The sequence below is a fragment of the Narcine bancroftii genome, chromosome 9 (genome assembly GCF_036971445.1).
Source record: "Narcine bancroftii isolate sNarBan1 chromosome 9, sNarBan1.hap1, whole genome shotgun sequence".
Classification (NCBI taxonomy): domain Eukaryota; kingdom Metazoa; phylum Chordata; class Chondrichthyes; order Torpediniformes; family Narcinidae; genus Narcine; species Narcine bancroftii.
In genome coordinates, this window is record NC_091477.1 from 17,098,668 (window position 1) to 17,118,642 (window position 19,975).

Genomic DNA, 19,975 nt, shown 5'->3' on the forward strand with positions numbered 1-19,975 from the left:
ATGCCCTCTACTTTTGAAGGAGATTTGGCATGTTGTCAAATACTACACTCTGAAAAGTATACTGACTGGTTGTATCACAGCCTAGCTTGTTGATTTATTTGAATGTTCAGGAATGCTGAAGGTAGCAAACCTAGCCAGGTCCATCACTGCTCTTACCTACCATCCATGAAGACATTTATGTGAGGTGCATCCTTGACAAGGCAGCCAACATCATAAAGGACTCCTGTCACCCTGGTCACAACCTTTTCTCCCTGCTACGTTGGGCAGTGGTACAGAAGCCAAGGTTCAATAATGGTTTTTTCCCAACAATTATCAGGCTCTTGAACCTCCTTCTAATCATGAATTTTTCTGACATCATAAAAGGATTACTGACACTATTGCAAAGTCAGTTTTATTGAACTAGGATAACTGAATATTTATTATCTATTTGTCTCCTTTTAATTCAGTTGTGTATATGATTGGAACCATTAATTAGGTTTGGCTGCAGCAATATATATATATATATATATATATATATAAGTTATGGAATGTATTCAACAATAAACTCATCATTATTATTATTCAGAACACCAGAATGCATAGTAGCTATATTTCTTCCTTTCAGGCTAATGGTCCAATAAAAAAATTTGCATTGAAATTAGGCCAGGAATTTTTTAAAGCATCTACACTACAGTTTGTATTCTATTGTTTAGTTTTGTTACTTACTTGCGAATGTCTCCGTTCTGCGTGATTCATTCTGCTTAATCCACCAGTTGCATAGAATAAAATTTATTAATATACTTGAGGAAAGCCGTATTTTCAGTAGAATCCCCTCCTACCATTTACTATCTTAGAATGCATGTGTTTTTCATAAAGATCAGATTTTATTATTTTTCCTACTCCATAACTTCTAATTGCCTTAAATGATCAAGAAAATCCAGATTTTGGAGATTTTTAAGCATATTGGCTAATGCAGCTGAATGGTTTAATTTGGTTTATGCACGATATTTAGTACCATCAACTTTTGCTGGATTTAAATTTTCACGATATCAGATCTACAGACAAGACAAAACTTTTTTAATTTGAATCAACTAAGTAGAAACTACTTTCTGCCTTTTTTAAATGAAATCCAGTCTTGGCTATTTCTTCACAAAAAAAGTAACCTTGATTAGAGGGAGGGGATAAATTAAGTTAGCTTAGAAAAAAAGTAAAGGCACAATGGAATAGGAGTTTGTTTCCCTCTTTGGATGTTTAATCAGTTTCTGATTTTTATGTTCCTTATTGAATATTTGGAAATCTGGTCACAATATCAAAGAAAATATTTCATATTTTCTTGTATTCCACAGTTCCTGTTGGTACAGGGGATTCTAAAATTAAACCTATCTTTCCTCTTCTAGCTTTGAATGTATAATGGAACTGGAACACAATAAATGTAGATCCATTTCAGTCAATGAGGCCAACTGCATACATTTTCTTTTTGTGCAGAGTGTTGGAAGAGGACCTTAAACTTAGCAGCAGTGAAGATAGCGACGCAGACCAGGTTTGCTTTAACCCCGGCATATGTTTTGTGTATGAAAACTGAAATGTATCTAATGTAACCACCTTTTTAGATAAATGGACCTGCTCTTGCTGTTAACATGCCGGAAAAATGTAAACAACTTGTGAGACTCCTGGACCATGTTTTTTTGTTAAATTTTGCTGAATGGTCTTTTCACTCACCAAAAAACTTAAGATATAATGGGTGAAGAAGTTCTAATTTGTATAAAAGATATAAAGGCAGTTAAAGTAAGTAAGACCTACAATACATAAAGGATCACATGCAGCAGATGCAAAGGAAGAAAAAACAAACAAATGGAAATGGAAAAACAGGTATAGAAGATTTTTTTTATATTGATGAGGACTGATCTTATAGCTCATCACACTAAACTGATGTTTGCAAGATAATTGTGTTTGGAGTCGGGGAAAATCAAAATGACTGAATCAACATTGCCGATGCTCAAATTTTCTGACTGAATTTAACAACATTTGTAAGCAATTGATATTCTGTTTTCAAAATAATTTGAAAATGTTTTTGTTAAACGGATATTAACACTTCCTTGTTGAGTATTGATTTTTCATAATTTTGAGTATCTTTGTATTTTATTTTTAGGACCTGGGAAAACAACCTTCAAGGGTTACTCCTGAAGGGTATGTCATGTTTGTGTTAATGCATCAAAACTTTTGTATTTTTAATCTATGCTAGTTTATAATGATCCATTTTGTAATTGTAAAAATGCAGGTCATATGTTTATCAACTTCATGAAACTGACAGCATTGGAATGAGTATTACCAAATAAATTGGAATCTTTATTCACTATTGTCTAAACAAGCTTATAATTAAGGCTTGTAACATATTAGCTTTCTGATAGTTTCACTTGGATGATGTGCAAAATGAGAGTAGTGAATACTAATCATATTTTGAGTAAATTGCCATTTAGTCAACAGTATTTACACAATTTGTTCACTTGTAACACTATAAATATGATACTTTCATTATTGACCTGTTTTTCTGCATGGCTGCATAAAATATAATTTTGTGTAACATGTTACATCACAGATGGGAGTTATTTGCAATTGGTAGGCTTTGCAGAAAGGCCTGTAAACTTGACATGTTTTACAAAGGTGTTTTATTGTTTTGGTGAATCTATTTTTTCTTGTTGTTCTTAGTTCAGAACCTTCCCAGCAAAATAATGAGTGTATGGAACCTCCAAGAGCTGACTCCAGCAGCCACAGTGGGTCTGAGAGCAGTTCTGGATCTGATTCTGAAAGTGAGAGTAGTTCTAGTGACAGTGAGGCTAATGAGCCATCGTGTATTTTTCCTGAGGTAAGTCAAGGGCTTAATTCTTACATACCTTTGAAACAAAATGGAAAAACTCTGTATGAATGAAAGAAGATAACACTATTTGCTGTATTCATATAGTTTAAAAATATTCAAATACATTTCAAAATACAAAATGCTGAAATGCTCAATGGGTCAGACAGCACCTGTGGATAAAGAAATGGTTAATGTTTCATGCTGCTGCGTTTTCAATGGAATGGTGGAGATTCTGGATAAAGGGGTAAAATGGACTTGAATTTTGCATCTCACCAGAATGATGAAGGGTTTACACTTGAATCATTGACTCTGGCATGTTGTCAAGCTGTATATTTCTAGAATTTGTATTCAAATTTCAGCATCTGGAATATTCTACTCTGCTGCAGTTCCTGAAACTAACTGCATTTCACTTTTACTTGAAACAAATCAACATCAATGAATAATCATAACATCCATATAAAATGTACAAATCAAAGGCGAGGAAGGTTGTTCAGCATCACAATTTACCATTCCACTGCAAAATTAATTTTTAAAGGTTGTAACTATTATGTTGTAGCACGTGCACTCTGAAGTGTGGAGTAAGAATCTCTCTCTCTGTCGAAGACTGATTTTTTGCTCTGCCAGCTCTGTTTATGTTCACTCCCTGCCTCTGATGACAGGAGTGCCGGCATTAAAGCATCGGCTTCCAACTGGCCAGTGTTCCCACTGTTTCCTGCGTGCGGGAGGTCACATGAGATGACGGTCAATGGTTTCTGCAGGGCCCTCGCATCGCAGCATTCACCAGACATTTTATAAGCGAGGTTGTGTCTTGATTCGTGGGCCACTACACGACCTCCCTCCCAAGAACCGGTGATTGGAGTGTCCATTGCCGCTTCAGGTGGCCTACCTCTGCTTTGCAGGGGCTGAGTCTCGACTGGCTGGCTAATGTCTAGTTGGGCCATTTTCAGGTGGTCAAGGGTGAAGGTCTCCTCTTTGCTGGCAATGTCCAATACACATGTCGACCCATCATATTTGATGACCTTGTACAGCCCCTCGTATGGCCATTGGAGGGTTGCCCAGTGTGCTCTCTGCCACACAAAAACGTATTCGCAGGTGTGCAAGTCTTTGGGAACGAAAGATTTGGGCTGGTCATGCGACGGGGGCTGTGGAGCGGCTAGCGTACCCAGTCTTTTCCATAGCTGTTTGAGTGTCGTTGTGAGGGTTTCCAGATCCTTGGTGATGGCCAAGAACTCCCTTGGGATTACCAAGGGTGCATTGCAAACCATTACTGCTGCAGAGGCATTTAAGTCCTCTTTCAGCACGGTATGTATCCCCAGAAGGACCCAAGGCACTTCATCAACCCAGTTGGGCCCCTTGAGCTGGGCCATCAAGGCAGCTTTTAAGTGTCTGTGGAACTGCTCCACCAACACGTTGGTCTACAGGTGATATGCCATGGTATGGTGGAGTTGGGTTCACAGTTGTTTGTCCAGTGCCGCCCCGAGGTAAACTGCACTCCCCTGTCGGAGGTAAGATGTTTCCGAACCTGGACACCCAGGTGTTGATTAGTGCCCTGGCTCTGTGGTTGTGTCAGCCATCGGGACTGCCTCCAGCTACCTCATAGAGTGGTCAACCATGGTGAGGAGGTACCTCGCTCCATGGGAAACTGGCATCAGCCCTACATTGTCAACATGGGCGTTGCTGAATCCCCGCACCCTATTGCTGATGGTAATAACAATATCGGGGGAGTCCACTTACTTCTCTCTCTGCTGCGGCCTTGTTGCCAGTTGGCGATCTGTTCCACCGAGGCACTGTTTTCTTTCTTCGCTCTCCAGAGCATGTCCGCCTGGGCTGCGACTTTGATCAGGTCACTGAAGTCCTCATCGGCGAGCAAGAGTCCAATATCCTCTGGCAGCTGCTCCAGGAAAATGTGCTCAATGAGTGCAAGCATCTTGCTCATGAGCAGAGGGGTGACGTGCTCGCGCCATGATAGCCCGAAAGTGCGGGTTAGTAGCCCTTTGAGGGCGCTGTATTTGGCTTGTTTGGGAGGCTGCCATAGGAAATCAACGACCCTCACTGCCATGTCCTGGTCGAGTAGTAGTGAGGGTTGTCAGCATTGATCTGTCAGAGGTGGAACTGGGCCACGGCCTGTTCGAACAACATGTGACTGCGATGCCCAGGACGTTGGCAGCTTGAGCGAGACCAAGTAGAGACTTGCTTGATTTGTATCTTCAGGTCCAACTGCCGGTTGGACCTGTCGGTGTCACCAATGTAGTATGTGTGATTCACGAAGTGTGGAGTAAAAATGACACACAGTCGAGTCGAGGTCGAAGACTGTTTTATTGCTCTGCCAGCTCTGTTGATATTCACTTCCTTCCTATTGACAACAAGAGTGTCGTCCACGCAGCACCGGCCTCCGGCTGGCCAGCGTTCCTGCTGTTTCCCACTATGCGGAAGGACATGAGGGACAACGACTGATAGTTCCTGTGGGGCCCTTGCGATCACCCCACGCGCCAACCACTTTGTGAGCCAGGTCACTACAAAGAATGAATTTGTAGTTAAATCTTAATTGAAATTACAATAAATTTGTGCATGTTCCAACTCTTTTCATTTAGTATACAGAACTAATTTGCTCTAAGCAACTTGCTTTTAGATAATTTGCATATTTCTGATTTCATAATTTGGATTCTATTGTTTGTAAAGCATCATACATAAAATTTTCCCCAAATACTTTCCCAGATAAAACATTTGGTCAGATCAGTGGATGGAAATGGTGAAAAGGAAATGGGTCAAATGCAGGCATATGTGACCAGCCCAGAATTCTAATTTAACATGAACAAATTTGGCTGAACAGCCTGTTTTGTGATGTATGGCTCTGTGACTCATTTTACTGTAAATGAATTCCTATTTCAATTCTGTTCTGTCATGACAGCTCATAGTATCAGTCAAAATGGAAATGGGGCATTCTGCCCAACTCGACCGTGTGTATTTATTTCATCTTTCAACACATTGCTTTATGTATCCCGAACCTTCATCAAGATACCAATTAAATACTGACATCAGCCCAACTTCAATGGCTCTCTCAGGCAGTGATTCCAGGTACTAACCATTCTTTAGGTGAAGAAGCCCCCCACTCGCATCCTTCTAAATCTCTACCCTTATCCTGTCTGTTTCCTAGTTTTATCTACCTCCTGATGAGGGGAAATGTTTCCAGCTATGTAACATTAACTCCTCATTATTTTATACATCTCAATCCTGTCCCTTCTTAATCCCCTCCCCTCCAGAGTGAACCAATACACCTCCAATCTCTAATCTCTCCTAATCCATCCCAGATGACATCTGATAAATTTCTACACCCTTTCCAGGGCTACAATAACCTTTCTATACCTTGCTGATCAGAACTGCATACAGTACTTTTGATAGTTGTTGACTTGAAATGTTTGTTCTGTTTCTGTCTATAAGTGTTGTCATTCATAAGTTTTCCCAGTGTTTTCTAGTTTTACTTCGAATTTCTATCAATCACAGTATTTTGCTGCTGTATCCATCAAGTCATAATTTTACTAATTAAATTTCCAAATAAATTTTCAAAATGCTTAATGTTTTGTGGTAAATGCTTGTATAAGAGAAATTTGGTAGTTTAATAAGTTACAAATTTGTGTTTTTGAGTAATTTCATAATGCCTGAAACTGTCAAAAGCCTCAACTCGAAGATGTTTAGGCTCAATGATGCCTTATGCTTTTGGGTGATGCTACATTATGATACATAGTGACATGTTGTGATTTCCTTTTTCCCGACTATGCATCAAATTTTTGCAAGTACTGCATAAGGTTTTTTATAATGAGTCAGACTTGTGCCAATAAATGTCAAGAATAATCAACTTTAGATTAAATTGTTGTTATAAAAGCTTGATCTGTCAAACCAATATGGTTTGGTTTAAATTACATCTTTTTAAGTCTTCATTTATGAGTTCTTCACTTCATGTGTTCCAATAAGTATAGGAAAAACCGTTTACAAACTTATTGTTGCCATTTAAGTAGAGTTTTTTGGGTATTAATTTTTTGAAATATGTACATTTTTGAACATTTTTTTTCTGTTCCAGCCTGAACCACCACCTTCAAGTAAATGGCAGTTAGACAACTGGCTAAACAAAGTGAATTCTCACAAGGTTTCACCGGCTTCTTCTGTGGACAGTCATATTCAATCATCACAGAGCCGCAGTTATAAAAAGGAAAGTCGAGATCAGGGCGCCACATACGAGGATCCAAGTGGATCCAAAGATGCAACTTCAGCAACACCTGGTCGAGATTCAAGAAATGCACAGAAAGGGTCAGAAACTCGAGGTCGCCAAAAGTCACCAGCTCAAAGTGATGGTAACACACAGAGGAAAACAGTTGGTAAAAAACAGCCCAAGAAATCCGAAAGACCAACTATAACAGAGGAACCAAGAGGTGGACTAAAAGTTGAAAGTGAGCCTACTTCGGATAGAGCAACTCTTCTTCCTGTCAATAGTCACAAAGCTGCTACAAAAGGTTCTCGAAAGCCCAGCACAAAGCGAGAACCCAAGTCCTCAACAAGAGCAAATATTGAAAGGAAGCGCAAGATGGTCAACAAAACGCCCCAGAAATCAAAGGAGCGTGTTCAAACAGACTTGTCGTCTTCTGATTCTGAGCAAAGCGAAACTCTCCCCCCTGCTTCCCAAACTCCAAAGTACTCTGAGAATAATAGGACTCCTGTCCATAAATCCTCCATTGATGGGGAAGACAGCATTTTCCAGCAAAGGCTTTTCTCTCCTATGGAAGAGAAAGAACTACTTTCACCGCTAAGTGACATTGATGACAAATATCGCAACATTACTTCACTCATTGTTACAATTGATTTAAGTCTGTTATCTAGGAAACCTGAATCACCTCATAAAGAAACAAAACAACCCCAAATGGATAAGGAAATCTCTTTAGATAAGCGCATACATGACCCTCCAAAGCTGTCCAATGAGAAAAGGTTAAACAAAGGCAAGCGAAAACACAAAGTAAGTTGCATTATTATTTTCTTCACATTCCACCCCCCCCCCCCCCCAAGAAACAAAGCAAAGGGCTGAATGACCATACTTAATTTAATCAAGGCTTTTACAAAACCAATATGCTCACACTATACAGCAGGTCAGGCAGCATCAATGGCAAGATATATCCCATATTAAATACAAATTTTCTTTGCAAATTATTGGGAAGGCCGAAACTATGGCCCTGGTGGAAATGCATCATGTTCCCTGAACCTTACTACGACAAAAACCTGAGCTAGAACAGAGTTAATGGCGTTGTGGTGGTGGCAGGCATCTGAGAAAGGGTGACATGGGTATGTCTGGAGGAAACGTCACGAGAAGAAGGTAAACAAAATCTGAAGTGCCAAAGCAGGAAAGAGAAGCTGAATGGAAGAAACTATAATATAATTGCATGCACCTACTTCTGCGTCCATAACCATAGAACAGTACAGCACAGGCCCTTCAGCTCTCATGTCTGTGCCGAACATAGATCAAACAAAAAAATTTCTGTGAATATCTGTTTGATATCCCTCCATCCCTTCATGTGTATTTGTTTACGTAGAAGCCTTGTAAACTCTACTTTTGCATCTGCTTTCCCTCATCTGTTGAAAGCTTATTTCATGCATTTGTTACTTCTGGATATTGGTTTTTGTGTTCCCTTTTAAACTTTGCTTCTCATTTGCTCATTTATTTGTGTTCAATTCCACTTTTGTAACTCCACAGAGGTTTCTATTGTCTTAATTTTAAAATCCTCATCGTCTTTTGCTGCCTATTTTAATGTTCTTCATTCTTAACATCCTTAGATCTTTGTACACGTGTCCTTTTTATCATCTCAGATTTTTGCTAGAGTGTACATGCTCTGGAATTCATTCCTTGCATTTCTTAAAAGATGAAATGACTTTTAAATTATCATCTGATGGGAAAACTACTGCTTTTGAAACCATTTAAAACCAGTATACACGAGTTGTTCTGGCCAATGAATGTCAATAGGTAATAAAATTAGCTTAAAATAAAAATTCTTGTTTGAAAGTGCGGATTAAATGCAGTTTTGTTCTTTTGGCTGTTTACTATAATGACCTTAAATGGCTAGATCTGACATGCATATTGACATGGCCAGTTAAAATTTTTGTGAAGCAACGTGCATGATTCTGATTGATGACTAACAATTAAGAGCTGGAAAGTGAGACTGGTTTCAAGCTTTTCATCCAGCATGTGTACCTGCACTGATCTGCAAGCGAACTGGGTCACCGAGGTGTAGGCTCGCACTGGGCTGCAGAGGTGTACAGTGGTCCCGCAAAGGATCGTGGAGCTTATGCTGATAAGCTCTCAAAAGCTATTTTGAATTTACAGTATAAAGTTACAGTTCTGAATATTGATTTTTAAACATTGCCTTGTTTTGTAACTTTTGCAGTCCTGATCAATTTTTTGAAATAGAAGTGTAATGCACCAAATGATCTCAAACTTGGAATGGTTATTATTAGAGTTCATGAAAAATTGCAATTTATGAAAGTTTGAGATTTTAACAAATGTGTTGAATGTTTATTCAGATTGAAGGAGAAAATGAGAGTTGTGAAAGCAAAAAATCTAAAACCGAAGAAAGGACTAATTCTAACCACAAACCAAGTAGCAGAGAGTGAGTATTTTCTTTAATGGAATAGCCAAATTGACTTAACAGTTTACATTTTTAAACCTATATGTAATTGAATTCATGCTTTTAATTTAAATTAATCTTGATTTTTTTTTTCTTTTGTAATTTCTTCAATTTGTCCTCAACTGATCAAAGCCACTGATCATGTGGTATCTTCTCGGAGGTGACTAATCCTCTGTTTTCTCATGCACCTGCTTCCACGCCACCTTAGACTCCAGGTTTTCTGTGCCATGTTCATTGGTTAAAATGGTGTAGACTGACAAAAAACTGCATGAGGTAATCAGTGATATAAAGGTATAAAAATGCTGAATATTTGATGCATTTTGCTGCTTCTTTGGTTTCCTTTGTCCAACAAGAAAGCCAGCATTAATTTACAAAAATAGAAATAAAGAAACTGGATTAAGACTATTGGCATAAAGCAGTGCTGGGATTTCAATTTCCTTAACTAATCAGGAATGTGAAGTTTCAGGCGGTCATAAAATTCCATCTGCTTCACTATGCTTCAGGGAAATCCATTCTTGTGGAGACTTTTCAACAAAGGATTTTTGACCCACCTCAACTTAGTTCTATCTCCAAACTAGCGTACTGACCAATTGTACCAACCCACCACTAAAGAATGGGCAGCAGTTCAAAGTGGTAATTTAGCACTAACACATAATGGACAACTGAGAGTGACCACTAATTGCCAATGTTACAAGCCCAGAGGACTCCAAAACCCAGCAGCAATAGATATTCACCAAGACAAATGGTTACTTAAACAAAAGTTGCTTTTAATTACCTTTAAATATGAAAACAGAATCACACTTTAACTTATCACTATTGACTTAACAAACCTAACTTAACCCCCTTCTAATTCTAAGTGCACATGTATGCAGTGTGTGTGCAAGTTCAGAAAAGTTCTTTGATTCACAGTCCAATTTCACTTCTCATTCCTCCAAGTTCACTGGTTGCAGGCAATTGTTATACTGTTCCATCCCAGCTGCTGACTGTAAAACTGCAGAACTGAATATCCCCCCCACCCCCTTTCTCTCTCTCTCTCTGAGAAAAGGCCTGTTATACTCTCTCCACTTGCAAAACCACATGACCCTCCTAGAACAGCAAGTTCCACTCCAGAGAATCTGCGGCTCTGACAAGTTATTTCATGTGTTGCCTTTTTGTAAACAGAAATCCATTAATGAAGTCTCTTGGGCACTCCCCAAAGCCTCTGCAAAGGCTCTTGGAAATGACATGTCTAGCATGAGCAGTATTTTAAATAAGATCTGTGTTAAAGTGTTTGTATGTGACCTACACTAAAAAAAAAACTTGCCCCAATTTATTCCCAAATACATATCTATACAATACAAACACAACATAATTTGTCATACCAACAACATCCATGGTTCATAATGAAATGAAATTAATTTAAACTACAGTGCAACTCCAATTATTCAAAATCCTCATTTATCCAAAAAATTTTTGTACCTGTAAGTGACATCTATTCAATTCTGAAAAATCAGAAATTTGAAAATCTTCGAAGTCGAATGGCTTACCTTATTTTGTTCAGGTTGTTTTTTGATGAGAATTAAACATTATATCATGCTTAAAAAGCCTTCCCTTGTTGTTTGTTGTTGTTTAAACACTTAATTATTTTGTGATTTGAAAATGATTTGCTGTTTTTGAGATTTTTTTTTAAAAATGATCAGTTATCCAAAAAAACTCATTTATCCAAAATAGACCTGGTTCCAACCATTTTGGATAATTGGAGTGATATATGTGTATGTTTGAAGAGGTTGATGTTCTGTCTTTCACTACTGACAAAACTGTAAATGATGTTTGCAAACTATATCACCAGGAATTTACTCGATATTGAGTATTTACTGTAAAACTGTAAGTTAGTTCCCCAGACTTTATTTTCAAGCAAGCAAAATGTCAGGTCATGGCAATTTAAAACACTTCTGATTAAAATAACTAAAGAAAATAATCAAAAAAAGCTCTTGGAGCACCATGATTGGCACATGGTTGACTATTGATGATTTCCACAGTAATATTACTCTGGTAGAATTGGTTGATGAAATTTATCATCTTAACACTTGTTGTTTGAAGGAGCTCTTCAAAACCAGTTACTGAAAGAGAAAAGATGCCTCCATCTTCGCCTTCTGCAAATGCTGGACAAAAAACACAGAAAGCTGAGCATAAGCATCCAAGCCGTAGAAGAATTGCCAATCCTTCATCGACCTCCAAGAGCAAGAATGGTAACCCAAATCAGATTAGTAGCAGCAGTAATAGCAAAAGCAATTCTTCATCTTCCAAGCATAAAAAAACAGATGATAAAATATCTTCACGTCCAAAGGTAAGCAGAGTAAGTCGTTATATTTTGTATTTCAGAAATTATAAGTCACATTCACATCTTTGGTTATGTATCATGATGGTACTGTTCCCAAATGTCTACCATTATTTTCCACTCCTCTTTCCTTCGGAACACTTAATGTTAAAATACTTCCAGTTTAGTCACAGCAGAAACATAACAACACTCAACTCGGATGGAAAAATAACTGGCTTCATTTTGTACAACCACACCTCCTTACTTTCAAGGTTGTTAACTCAAAAATATAATTAAAAATTGAGCCATAATCTAATTTATAAAGAGGAAAAAAATAACCCATTGGAGTAATCATAGCCACTTTTGAATCCAGCAACTTTCCAAAATATTGAACAGCTATTAATATATTGCAGATTCAAATATTGCTATGTTATATAGTATTCAGATTAACTTGTACCTTATTTATAAAACTTGCCCCTCCACTATCTTTGGTGGAATCTACCACAAGAGTTATTTCTGTACTTTTCTCTTCTTCCAAATATCATTATGAAAGGCAAGTGGAAACAGTGAGTGAGAAATCAATGCAATCTGTAAGTTTTTCAATGTTACAGGTCATAATCTTTTTTCTTAAAGTCACAGACCACCTAAAATCACATAAGAAATGTCTATGAGGAAGTCTAACCAAGAAATGTATTGGACCAAATTTTGTGGGAATTGGCATTTATTCTGGAAATTTTGATTTTCATGTCACTGGAAAGAGCAAGTGTTCAGATTTCAGTTTTTTTGTTAGAGTGCATGCATGACATCATGTACAACCCTGAGATTCCTTTCTCCTGTGTGCGTGGTAAAAAATTAACTGTACACAGCATTAAACATGTAAAGAACAAAGAACTGTAAACAGATACCGAATTGAAACAAACTGTGCAAAACAGAACAAAAAGAAAATCAGTGAAGTGCACAAGAGTCCTTAAGTTAGTCTCTGATTGAGTTTGTCATTGAGGAGTGATGGTAAGGGGGTAGCAGTTGTTCCTGAACCTGGTGGTGCGAGTGTTGGTCAGTAACTTAAGTTTTGTGATTTGAATGTAATTTATTTTTTACTTCGGCTTGAGTTTTTTTTTAATCCATGTTTTTTTTTTGAATATCAGAAGTTCACCTTTGACAAGAGCCCAACTTGGATAACTATTGGCTTTTCCCCCTCTTATTTGTGGGGAATGTTTATTTTCAATTTTTACCCCCTCCCTCATTGTCCTGAAATCGAATTGCTGCAATTGAACCATTCAAATTGGACAGGAAATGTCCTGAATTTTACCAATACCTTTCCAGGGCACAAAGTGAGGGCAACTTAATTGTGTTTAACATCTTAATGGAGATTCCAAATCATTAGAAGAAACAAGGATACTTATTTAAAGATCAACACATTCACACACAATGCATTCATAGAATAATTGTTACTTATTTGCCTGTCAGCTGCAGTATCCTTGTTGTATCAACTTTTTGATTGGCTATTTGTGAAATAAGTTCTAAAGGAATTTGAAATGGTTCCTTCAATGACAAGAAAGCTTTTTGACTGAGGAAATAATGAAAGGAGCACCTTTATATTTTTCAGCCCACATTTCAAATCAGCACTCTTGTGAGGTACATTTTTGGCTGAGGCAGAATCCAGAGAGAGAGAGAAATAAGAGTTTTACATTATATTGACTAGCGCATTTAAAAACCTCCTGTGTAAGTTGCTCCACCACATTGATGACGAATAGCTCTCAAATAGCTTGTATGAAACCTTGATTTGGATTGACAGCAAATTGAAGAAAACTGGACATGTTAAAGAGATAAGAAGTTTAGTTTTGTGTCTGACTTTCTCATGTTTTAGAAAGATGAGTTGCTCCTCAAAATTTAGAAGTCCCACCCATTCTTCGAATGTCATTTTTCTAAGCAGTATTCAAAATAGCCCCCTGTTGTAACAATGTTCATTGGGATTCACGATTTAACTGGTTTTGCTTTATTCAGTCACAAGAAAAAAATTCCATTGGCTCCTTGAACCCTTTGCAAACATCAGCGCCATCTGGAGATGGTTTAAAGACAAGGCGGCCAAAACTTAGCTTTGATGATCGGTAAGTATCATAGTTTTAATAATCTGCAAATTTAAACTGAAATACTAACAAACTATTGAGAAAAAAGTTTAGTGTATAAAGAAAATCAGTTTTACTGAAGCTACAGAGTATAAGTACTTTTGTTTGAATGCCATGTGAGTTTGTGGCTGCATGTGAGTAAATATCAAAAAATGAAGAGCAAATTTGAAATTGGTTCTTCTCTTCCCTGGAACTTATTAAAATCCCAGTGATCAGAGTTATAGCTTTCCAAAAATACTGAACTTTCTCCAACGATAGTCTCTAAAGACATCCAACGATAGTCTCGAAAGACATCCATTCTGACTATAATAAAGCTCATCCATCCCTTCTAGGCCTACTTGCAACCTCTATTTTGTTGACCACAACGTCTCGTCAACACCTTTCAGCTCCATGATTGCATTTATTGTACATTGAATCAACTAGAAACAGCACTCTTACCATTTACCTTTGCTATCCACCATATGTCAAACTTTGATGCTCTATTTCTCACACCCATATTGCTCCATCAAAATATTTTTTAAAGCAGCATTAGTTTCCACAAAAGCCTTTCCCATCATCAATATGCAGCTCTGGCCCTTCCTCCATTCATTTGCTGCTCAGCCTCAACCATGTTTTTATCTTGAACTTAAAAAAAAAACCTCTTAGCTGCTCATTTCCACCCTCCTTTTGGTTTCACATGGTCCATCTCTGACACTTCCCTACTCAACATTTCTATTTCATGAGATAGGCTGGTCATAAACATGCATTATAAGCCACAGGGCTATCACAGTTGTATTTCCACAGCTGATTCCCATAATCAATGCCATTTACTCAATACCTCCATCTCTTGACATAATCGCTCCAATGATGAGACTTTCCACATGAATATTTCTGAAATGCCTTCCTGAACCATGGCTTCCCCTTTTCATATTGGGCAGAGCCTTTGGCCGGATCTCATGTATATTCTGCATATTCTCATTCTCAATGCCATTCTCCTTACAACACTATCCACCACCCCCCACCCCCTCTCTCTTTGAGGCCCAAGCTCCTCAGTTCTCTTCTGCATCTCTCCAGGTTCTACATTAATGGATCATCAGCTCCAACAAGAAGGCATGAGTTTGCTCTGGCAGATAATGTAATGGTAAACCCAAAGGGTTTCTAAGGTATATTAAGAATAAAAGGATAGTAAGAGACAAAATTGGTCCCCTAGAGCATCAGAGTTGTCAAATGTGAGTGGAGCCTCACATAATGAGAGAGATCTTAGAGTTTTTTTTTTGCATCAGTATTTACTCTGGAAATTGGCATATTGCAAAAGGAAGGAAGGGAAACAAAGGGTCATAGGACATATGGAGATTAAGGAAGAAGAGTGCTTTCTGATTTACAGCAAATAAAGGTAGATAAATCACCCGAGCCAGATATGATTTTCCCTCAAATCTTGACGGAGACTAGTGTGGAGATTGCAGGGGCTCTATCTGATATATTCAAAATGTCCTTGGCCACGGTTGAGGTGCCAGAGGATTGGAGGGTAGCTGATGTTGTTCCAGTGTTTAAAAAAGGCTCCAAAAATAAACCAGCTAATTATAGGCTAGTAAGCCTGATGTCAGTATTAGGTAAATTATTGGAAGGAGTTCTGAAAGATATATATAGATATTTGGACTGATTAAGGACAGGAGCTTGACTTTGTGTATGGTAGGTCGTGTTTGACAAATCTTGTATAGGTTACCAAGAAGGTGGATGAAGGAAAGGCTGTGGATGTTGTCTACATAGACTTTAGTAATGCCTTTGACAAGGTCCCTCATGAGAGGTTAGTTCAGAAGGTATCCATGGAGAGGTTGTAAATTGGATTCGTAATTGGCTGTGTGGGAGAATACAGAGAGTGTTAATGGATGGTTGCTTCTCATACTGGAGACCTGTGACTAGTGGTGTGCTTCATGGATCTGTGTTGGGGCCATTGTTGCTTGTTGTGTATATCAATGATCTGCATATATGGTCAATTAGATCAACAAGTTTGCTGATGACACGAAGATATGAGGTGTAACGGACAATGAGGGAGATTTTCAAAGCTTGCAGAGGGATCTGGACCAACTGGGAGAACGGCCAGAAAATGGCAGATGGAGTTTAATGCAGACATGTGTGAGGTGATGTATTTTGGAAGGGTAAACCAAGGTAGGACATGAACAGTGAATGGTAGGGCACTGAGGAGTGCAGAGGAGCAGAGAGATCTGGTATATAGATATTGTTTCCTGAAAGTAGTGGTGTAGGTGGACGAGGTTGTAAAGAAAGCTTTTGGCATCTTAGCCTTTATAAATCAAAGTATTGAGTATAGGAGTTGGAATGTTATGTTGAAGTTGGTTAAGACATTGCTGAGACCCAACTTGAAATATTGTGTGCAGTTCTGGAAGGATTCAAGGTTGGTTCAAAGGGGTTGTTCCAAGCTATCTAATTGTTGGCATTCATTGTTGGTGGAACTTTTGAAAATAAGATAGATAGAAGGATATGCATTCCTTCAAGAAAACTTGCATTATTGCATATGTAACAGATATTGATTCAAAACTTGTATTTTTATATAAACTTAAATTTGTGAGAGAAAAAAAATTAGATTTGTGGATAGAAGATCGGGTGTTTGTTATGGTGAATCTTATTAATATTTTTCCACTGCAATTTATAAACCAATTTTTTTTAACCTGTCAGTTTAAAATATTGTGTTCAATGAAACTTGCAAGATTTGAATTTCTTCCATCAAGCAATGGTCATGTAATCTTGCAGTTTTGAATTGCTTAAAGAACAAGTTACCAAAATTACTTTTGCCATCATTTTTAAGGTTACATTCAGCAGATCATTATCTTCAAGAAGCAAAGAAGCTGAAGCACAGTGCTGATGCATTGGTGAGTTTTACACAATTTGGCTTTTTTAATTAATGAAAACGTCTCCAACTAACTGTTGTTTCCATTGATAATCAAGCACTTTACTGTCAAGCTGAAGAAACTGTTATTGCTAGTGTTATAGCTTGAGCTATTCCATGATTTATTTGTTCTCAAGATTAATGTAATATTAAATACTCCAGTTTGGGCAGAGCGAGCCCTGTTTTACTATAAGCAACTACATTCAATTTTGAAATACTAGTTGTACAAAATTGGAGAATCTTACAGCGCAATGTATTATAAAATGAATGAAGTTAACTGCTCTGTATTCTATCTAACTCGTTAGCTTTTATTTTTAATTCTGCTTTTGACTATCTACTGATTGTGCTTTTTTTGTCTAGAGGAAATGTATTTTTTACTTTATTTCATCCCATATCTTCCAATACGTGAGATCCATTTTTTTCTCTTCAACCAAGATCTTACCCTTAATGTAACTTGGTCCATTCTTTTCAGTTATTCCCTTTTTTTACTCCAAAAGCAATATTTTCTATTTTATGTAGGTTTTGCATTATCTCTGTTTTTGTATAGTGTGAAAGAATCATTTACAGTTGGCAAAATCTTGTTTTGTTTTTAATCTATTTATTGATTTCTGTTTTACAGTCTGACAGGTTTGAAAAAGCAGTGTATTATCTTGATGCTGTTGTATCTTTCATTGAGTGTGGTAATGCTTTGGAACGAAATTCTCAGAAGGCCAAATCCCCTTTCCCAATGTATGCTGAGACAGTCGAACTTATCAAGTAAGTAAATCACCAACATCAGACTAGCACAGTTTTGCAAAATTAAGTGGAATCTAAGTGACCTTCAATAAAACAATCTAAGGATTTTTTTTAAATTTTATAGATACACTATGAAGTTAAAGAATCATATGGCACCTGATGCTACAGCAGCAGATAAAAAGCTGGCAGTCTTGTGGTAGGTTTAATCTAGCATCATAATTGTCAGTGCAAGCAGATATTTTTGCTCCTAATCTTGCTTTAAACCTGAAACCAGCAACAAAAAATTGTGTGAAATACTGAACATGTTTTTAAAATGTGTACCTAACCATTTTTGCTCTGAGTGTGTTTCCAATGTATAATGATTCATTTGGTCTTTTGCCCTTAAAATCTATCTCCTGCTTATGCAGAAACTGGCAATCGCCAAAACATTTTGATATGCAGCTCTCATTACAGTTCCAGCATGTCCTGATTTATACCCATGGAAAAAAATCCAAAGGATAATGTCTCTACTCTTAATCATAAAGCCTGATAACGTGAAGCTCTCCAGGAAGAGGTGGTGACTTGATAGAGGCCATTAAGTTATAGGCCACTGCATGATTTTCATCATGGCTTCCTATGCTCACTTTAAAAGGAACGCAGTGAAGAACCCTTGCAAGCCCCTACAGCCCCCGAAACTCTCCTCCCAGTTTCCTGGGGTTAATGTGAACAGAACCTTCAGTGGGATGAATCTTCAAACCATCAGGTCCAGACTGTGTCTCTGACTGTGTCCTTAAAACCTGTGCATATTATCTGGCTGGAGTTTTTGCAGACCCTTTCAACCTCTTGCAACATCAGTCAGAGGTCCTTGAATGCTTAGAAGATACTTCCTACATCTCAGTGCCTGAGAAGAGCATGGTGACTTGTTTCTTTCTATCAATCAGTGTCACTGACATGTATCATGATGAAATGCTTTAAGAGGTTGTTTCTGGAGCTGGTCAATAGTCAGGAAGGACCTGGACCAGCTTCAAATCATAACCTCTCGCTGGTCCTGTGCTCTGCATTAAATCATCTATGTCAGTGGTTCTTGCCTTTTTTTTTCCACTCACATACCACCTTAAGTAATCCCTTACTAACTACAGGGCACTTATGAGAATCATTAACCTGGGTTCGACACCACAGGAGCAACTGCGTCAAGCTGATGTCAATTGACTACAGCTCAGCAATTTACACCATCGTACCAGCAAAACATAACTGAACTAAAGGATCTGGAACTCTTCATCCCCCTGCAGCTGTTCTCATCAGCAGACCCCATTGCGAATCAACAACATCACCTCCTCAGCGTTGACCATTAACACAGGCACCCCAAGGCTGTTTACTTTGCTCCCAACTTCCTCCACACTCATGACTTTGGGTCCAAGTTGATCTACAAATATGCTGATGACTCCACTATTGTTGGCCAAATAACTGGAAATGATGTTGTAATACAGAATGGGGCTCAAGTCTTGCTGTCACTTACACCAAGGAGCTTATGGTTGATTTTAGGAAGGAGAAGCCAAGGGGTCTCACACCTGAATACCTCAACTTTTGGAAGAAATTTGGTATATCAAACTTTTTCAGGTGCACATTGGAAAGGTTACTGACTGGTTGCATCACAGTTTGGTTTGGAAATTCAGCAGAGCTGGAAGGTAACAAACGTAGCCAGGTCTTTCATCCATTGAATGCATAAATGTGAGGCACTGCCTCAAGATTGCCACCAGCATCACAGAGGATTCCCATTAGCCTGGTCTCAACCTCTTCACACTACTAACCTCAAGCAGAAGGTACAGAAGTCTGAAGACCAGCAGCCATAAGGTTTTGAACCTTTCCTTGATACGCTCTGCTCTAACATCGCAAAAGCCACTTCCTTTGCACTAGGATGACTATTCCTGCAGAGTGGAAACCGGCCTTTGGGCCAACTTGCCAGCACTGATCTGTGTCCCATCCACACAAGTCCCACTTGCCTGTATTTGACCCAATTCCCTCTAAATTTTTCTATCCTTGCATCCATCCAACTGTTAAAACACAGTTGCAGCGTTTAAGAGTTGGAATAGCATTTGCCTTCACACCACCTCTGGCAACTTGTTGGATGGAACTGGAGTCTGTGCAGCTGAAGAGGCTGGAGGTGAATTCATGGACATTCAGTGACTTTGAATGGACTCTCTTTTGCTGCTTCTGGGCACTGGGCAACACCAATGTCGACTCTATGTACCTTATGGCAGACAGGAGGCAATTTTGTGTACTGTTACAGTACTTTGTGTACTATTTACAACTCCGATTATGCAAAATGGTCAAGACCGGGTCTATTTTGGATAAACAATATTTTCAGGTAACTGGTCATTTTTTAAGAAACATCCCAGGAGCAACAGCAAATCACATGTAACAGTGTTTAATCAACAAACAACATGTGAAGGCTTTTTAAGCATG

General features: G+C 38.2%; 1 protein-coding gene across 6 annotated transcripts in view; it reads left to right on the plus strand.

The window, feature by feature from the left end:
* Positions 1-19,975, plus strand: part of aff4 (AF4/FMR2 family, member 4) — a 66,711-nt gene that overhangs the window by 37,198 nt on the left and 9,538 nt on the right. For 4 of the 6 annotated variants that reach the window (XM_069898193.1, XM_069898194.1, XM_069898195.1 and 1 more), the window contains 10 exons: positions 1,465-1,519; positions 2,129-2,166; positions 2,686-2,842; positions 6,909-7,835; positions 9,392-9,477; positions 11,575-11,830; positions 13,796-13,899; positions 16,718-16,781; positions 17,418-17,554; positions 17,658-17,729. In XM_069898193.1, coding sequence (XP_069754294.1) covers positions 1,465-1,519; positions 2,129-2,166; positions 2,686-2,842; positions 6,909-7,835; positions 9,392-9,477; positions 11,575-11,830; positions 13,796-13,899; positions 16,718-16,781; positions 17,418-17,554; positions 17,658-17,729 — 1,896 coding nt within the window. The remainder of the gene's footprint in view (positions 1-1,464; positions 1,520-2,128; positions 2,167-2,685; positions 2,843-6,908; positions 7,836-9,391; positions 9,478-11,574; positions 11,831-13,795; positions 13,900-16,717; positions 16,782-17,417; positions 17,555-17,657; positions 17,730-19,975) is intronic. The other 2 variants (XM_069898196.1, XM_069898199.1) reach the window with 2 other exon arrangements.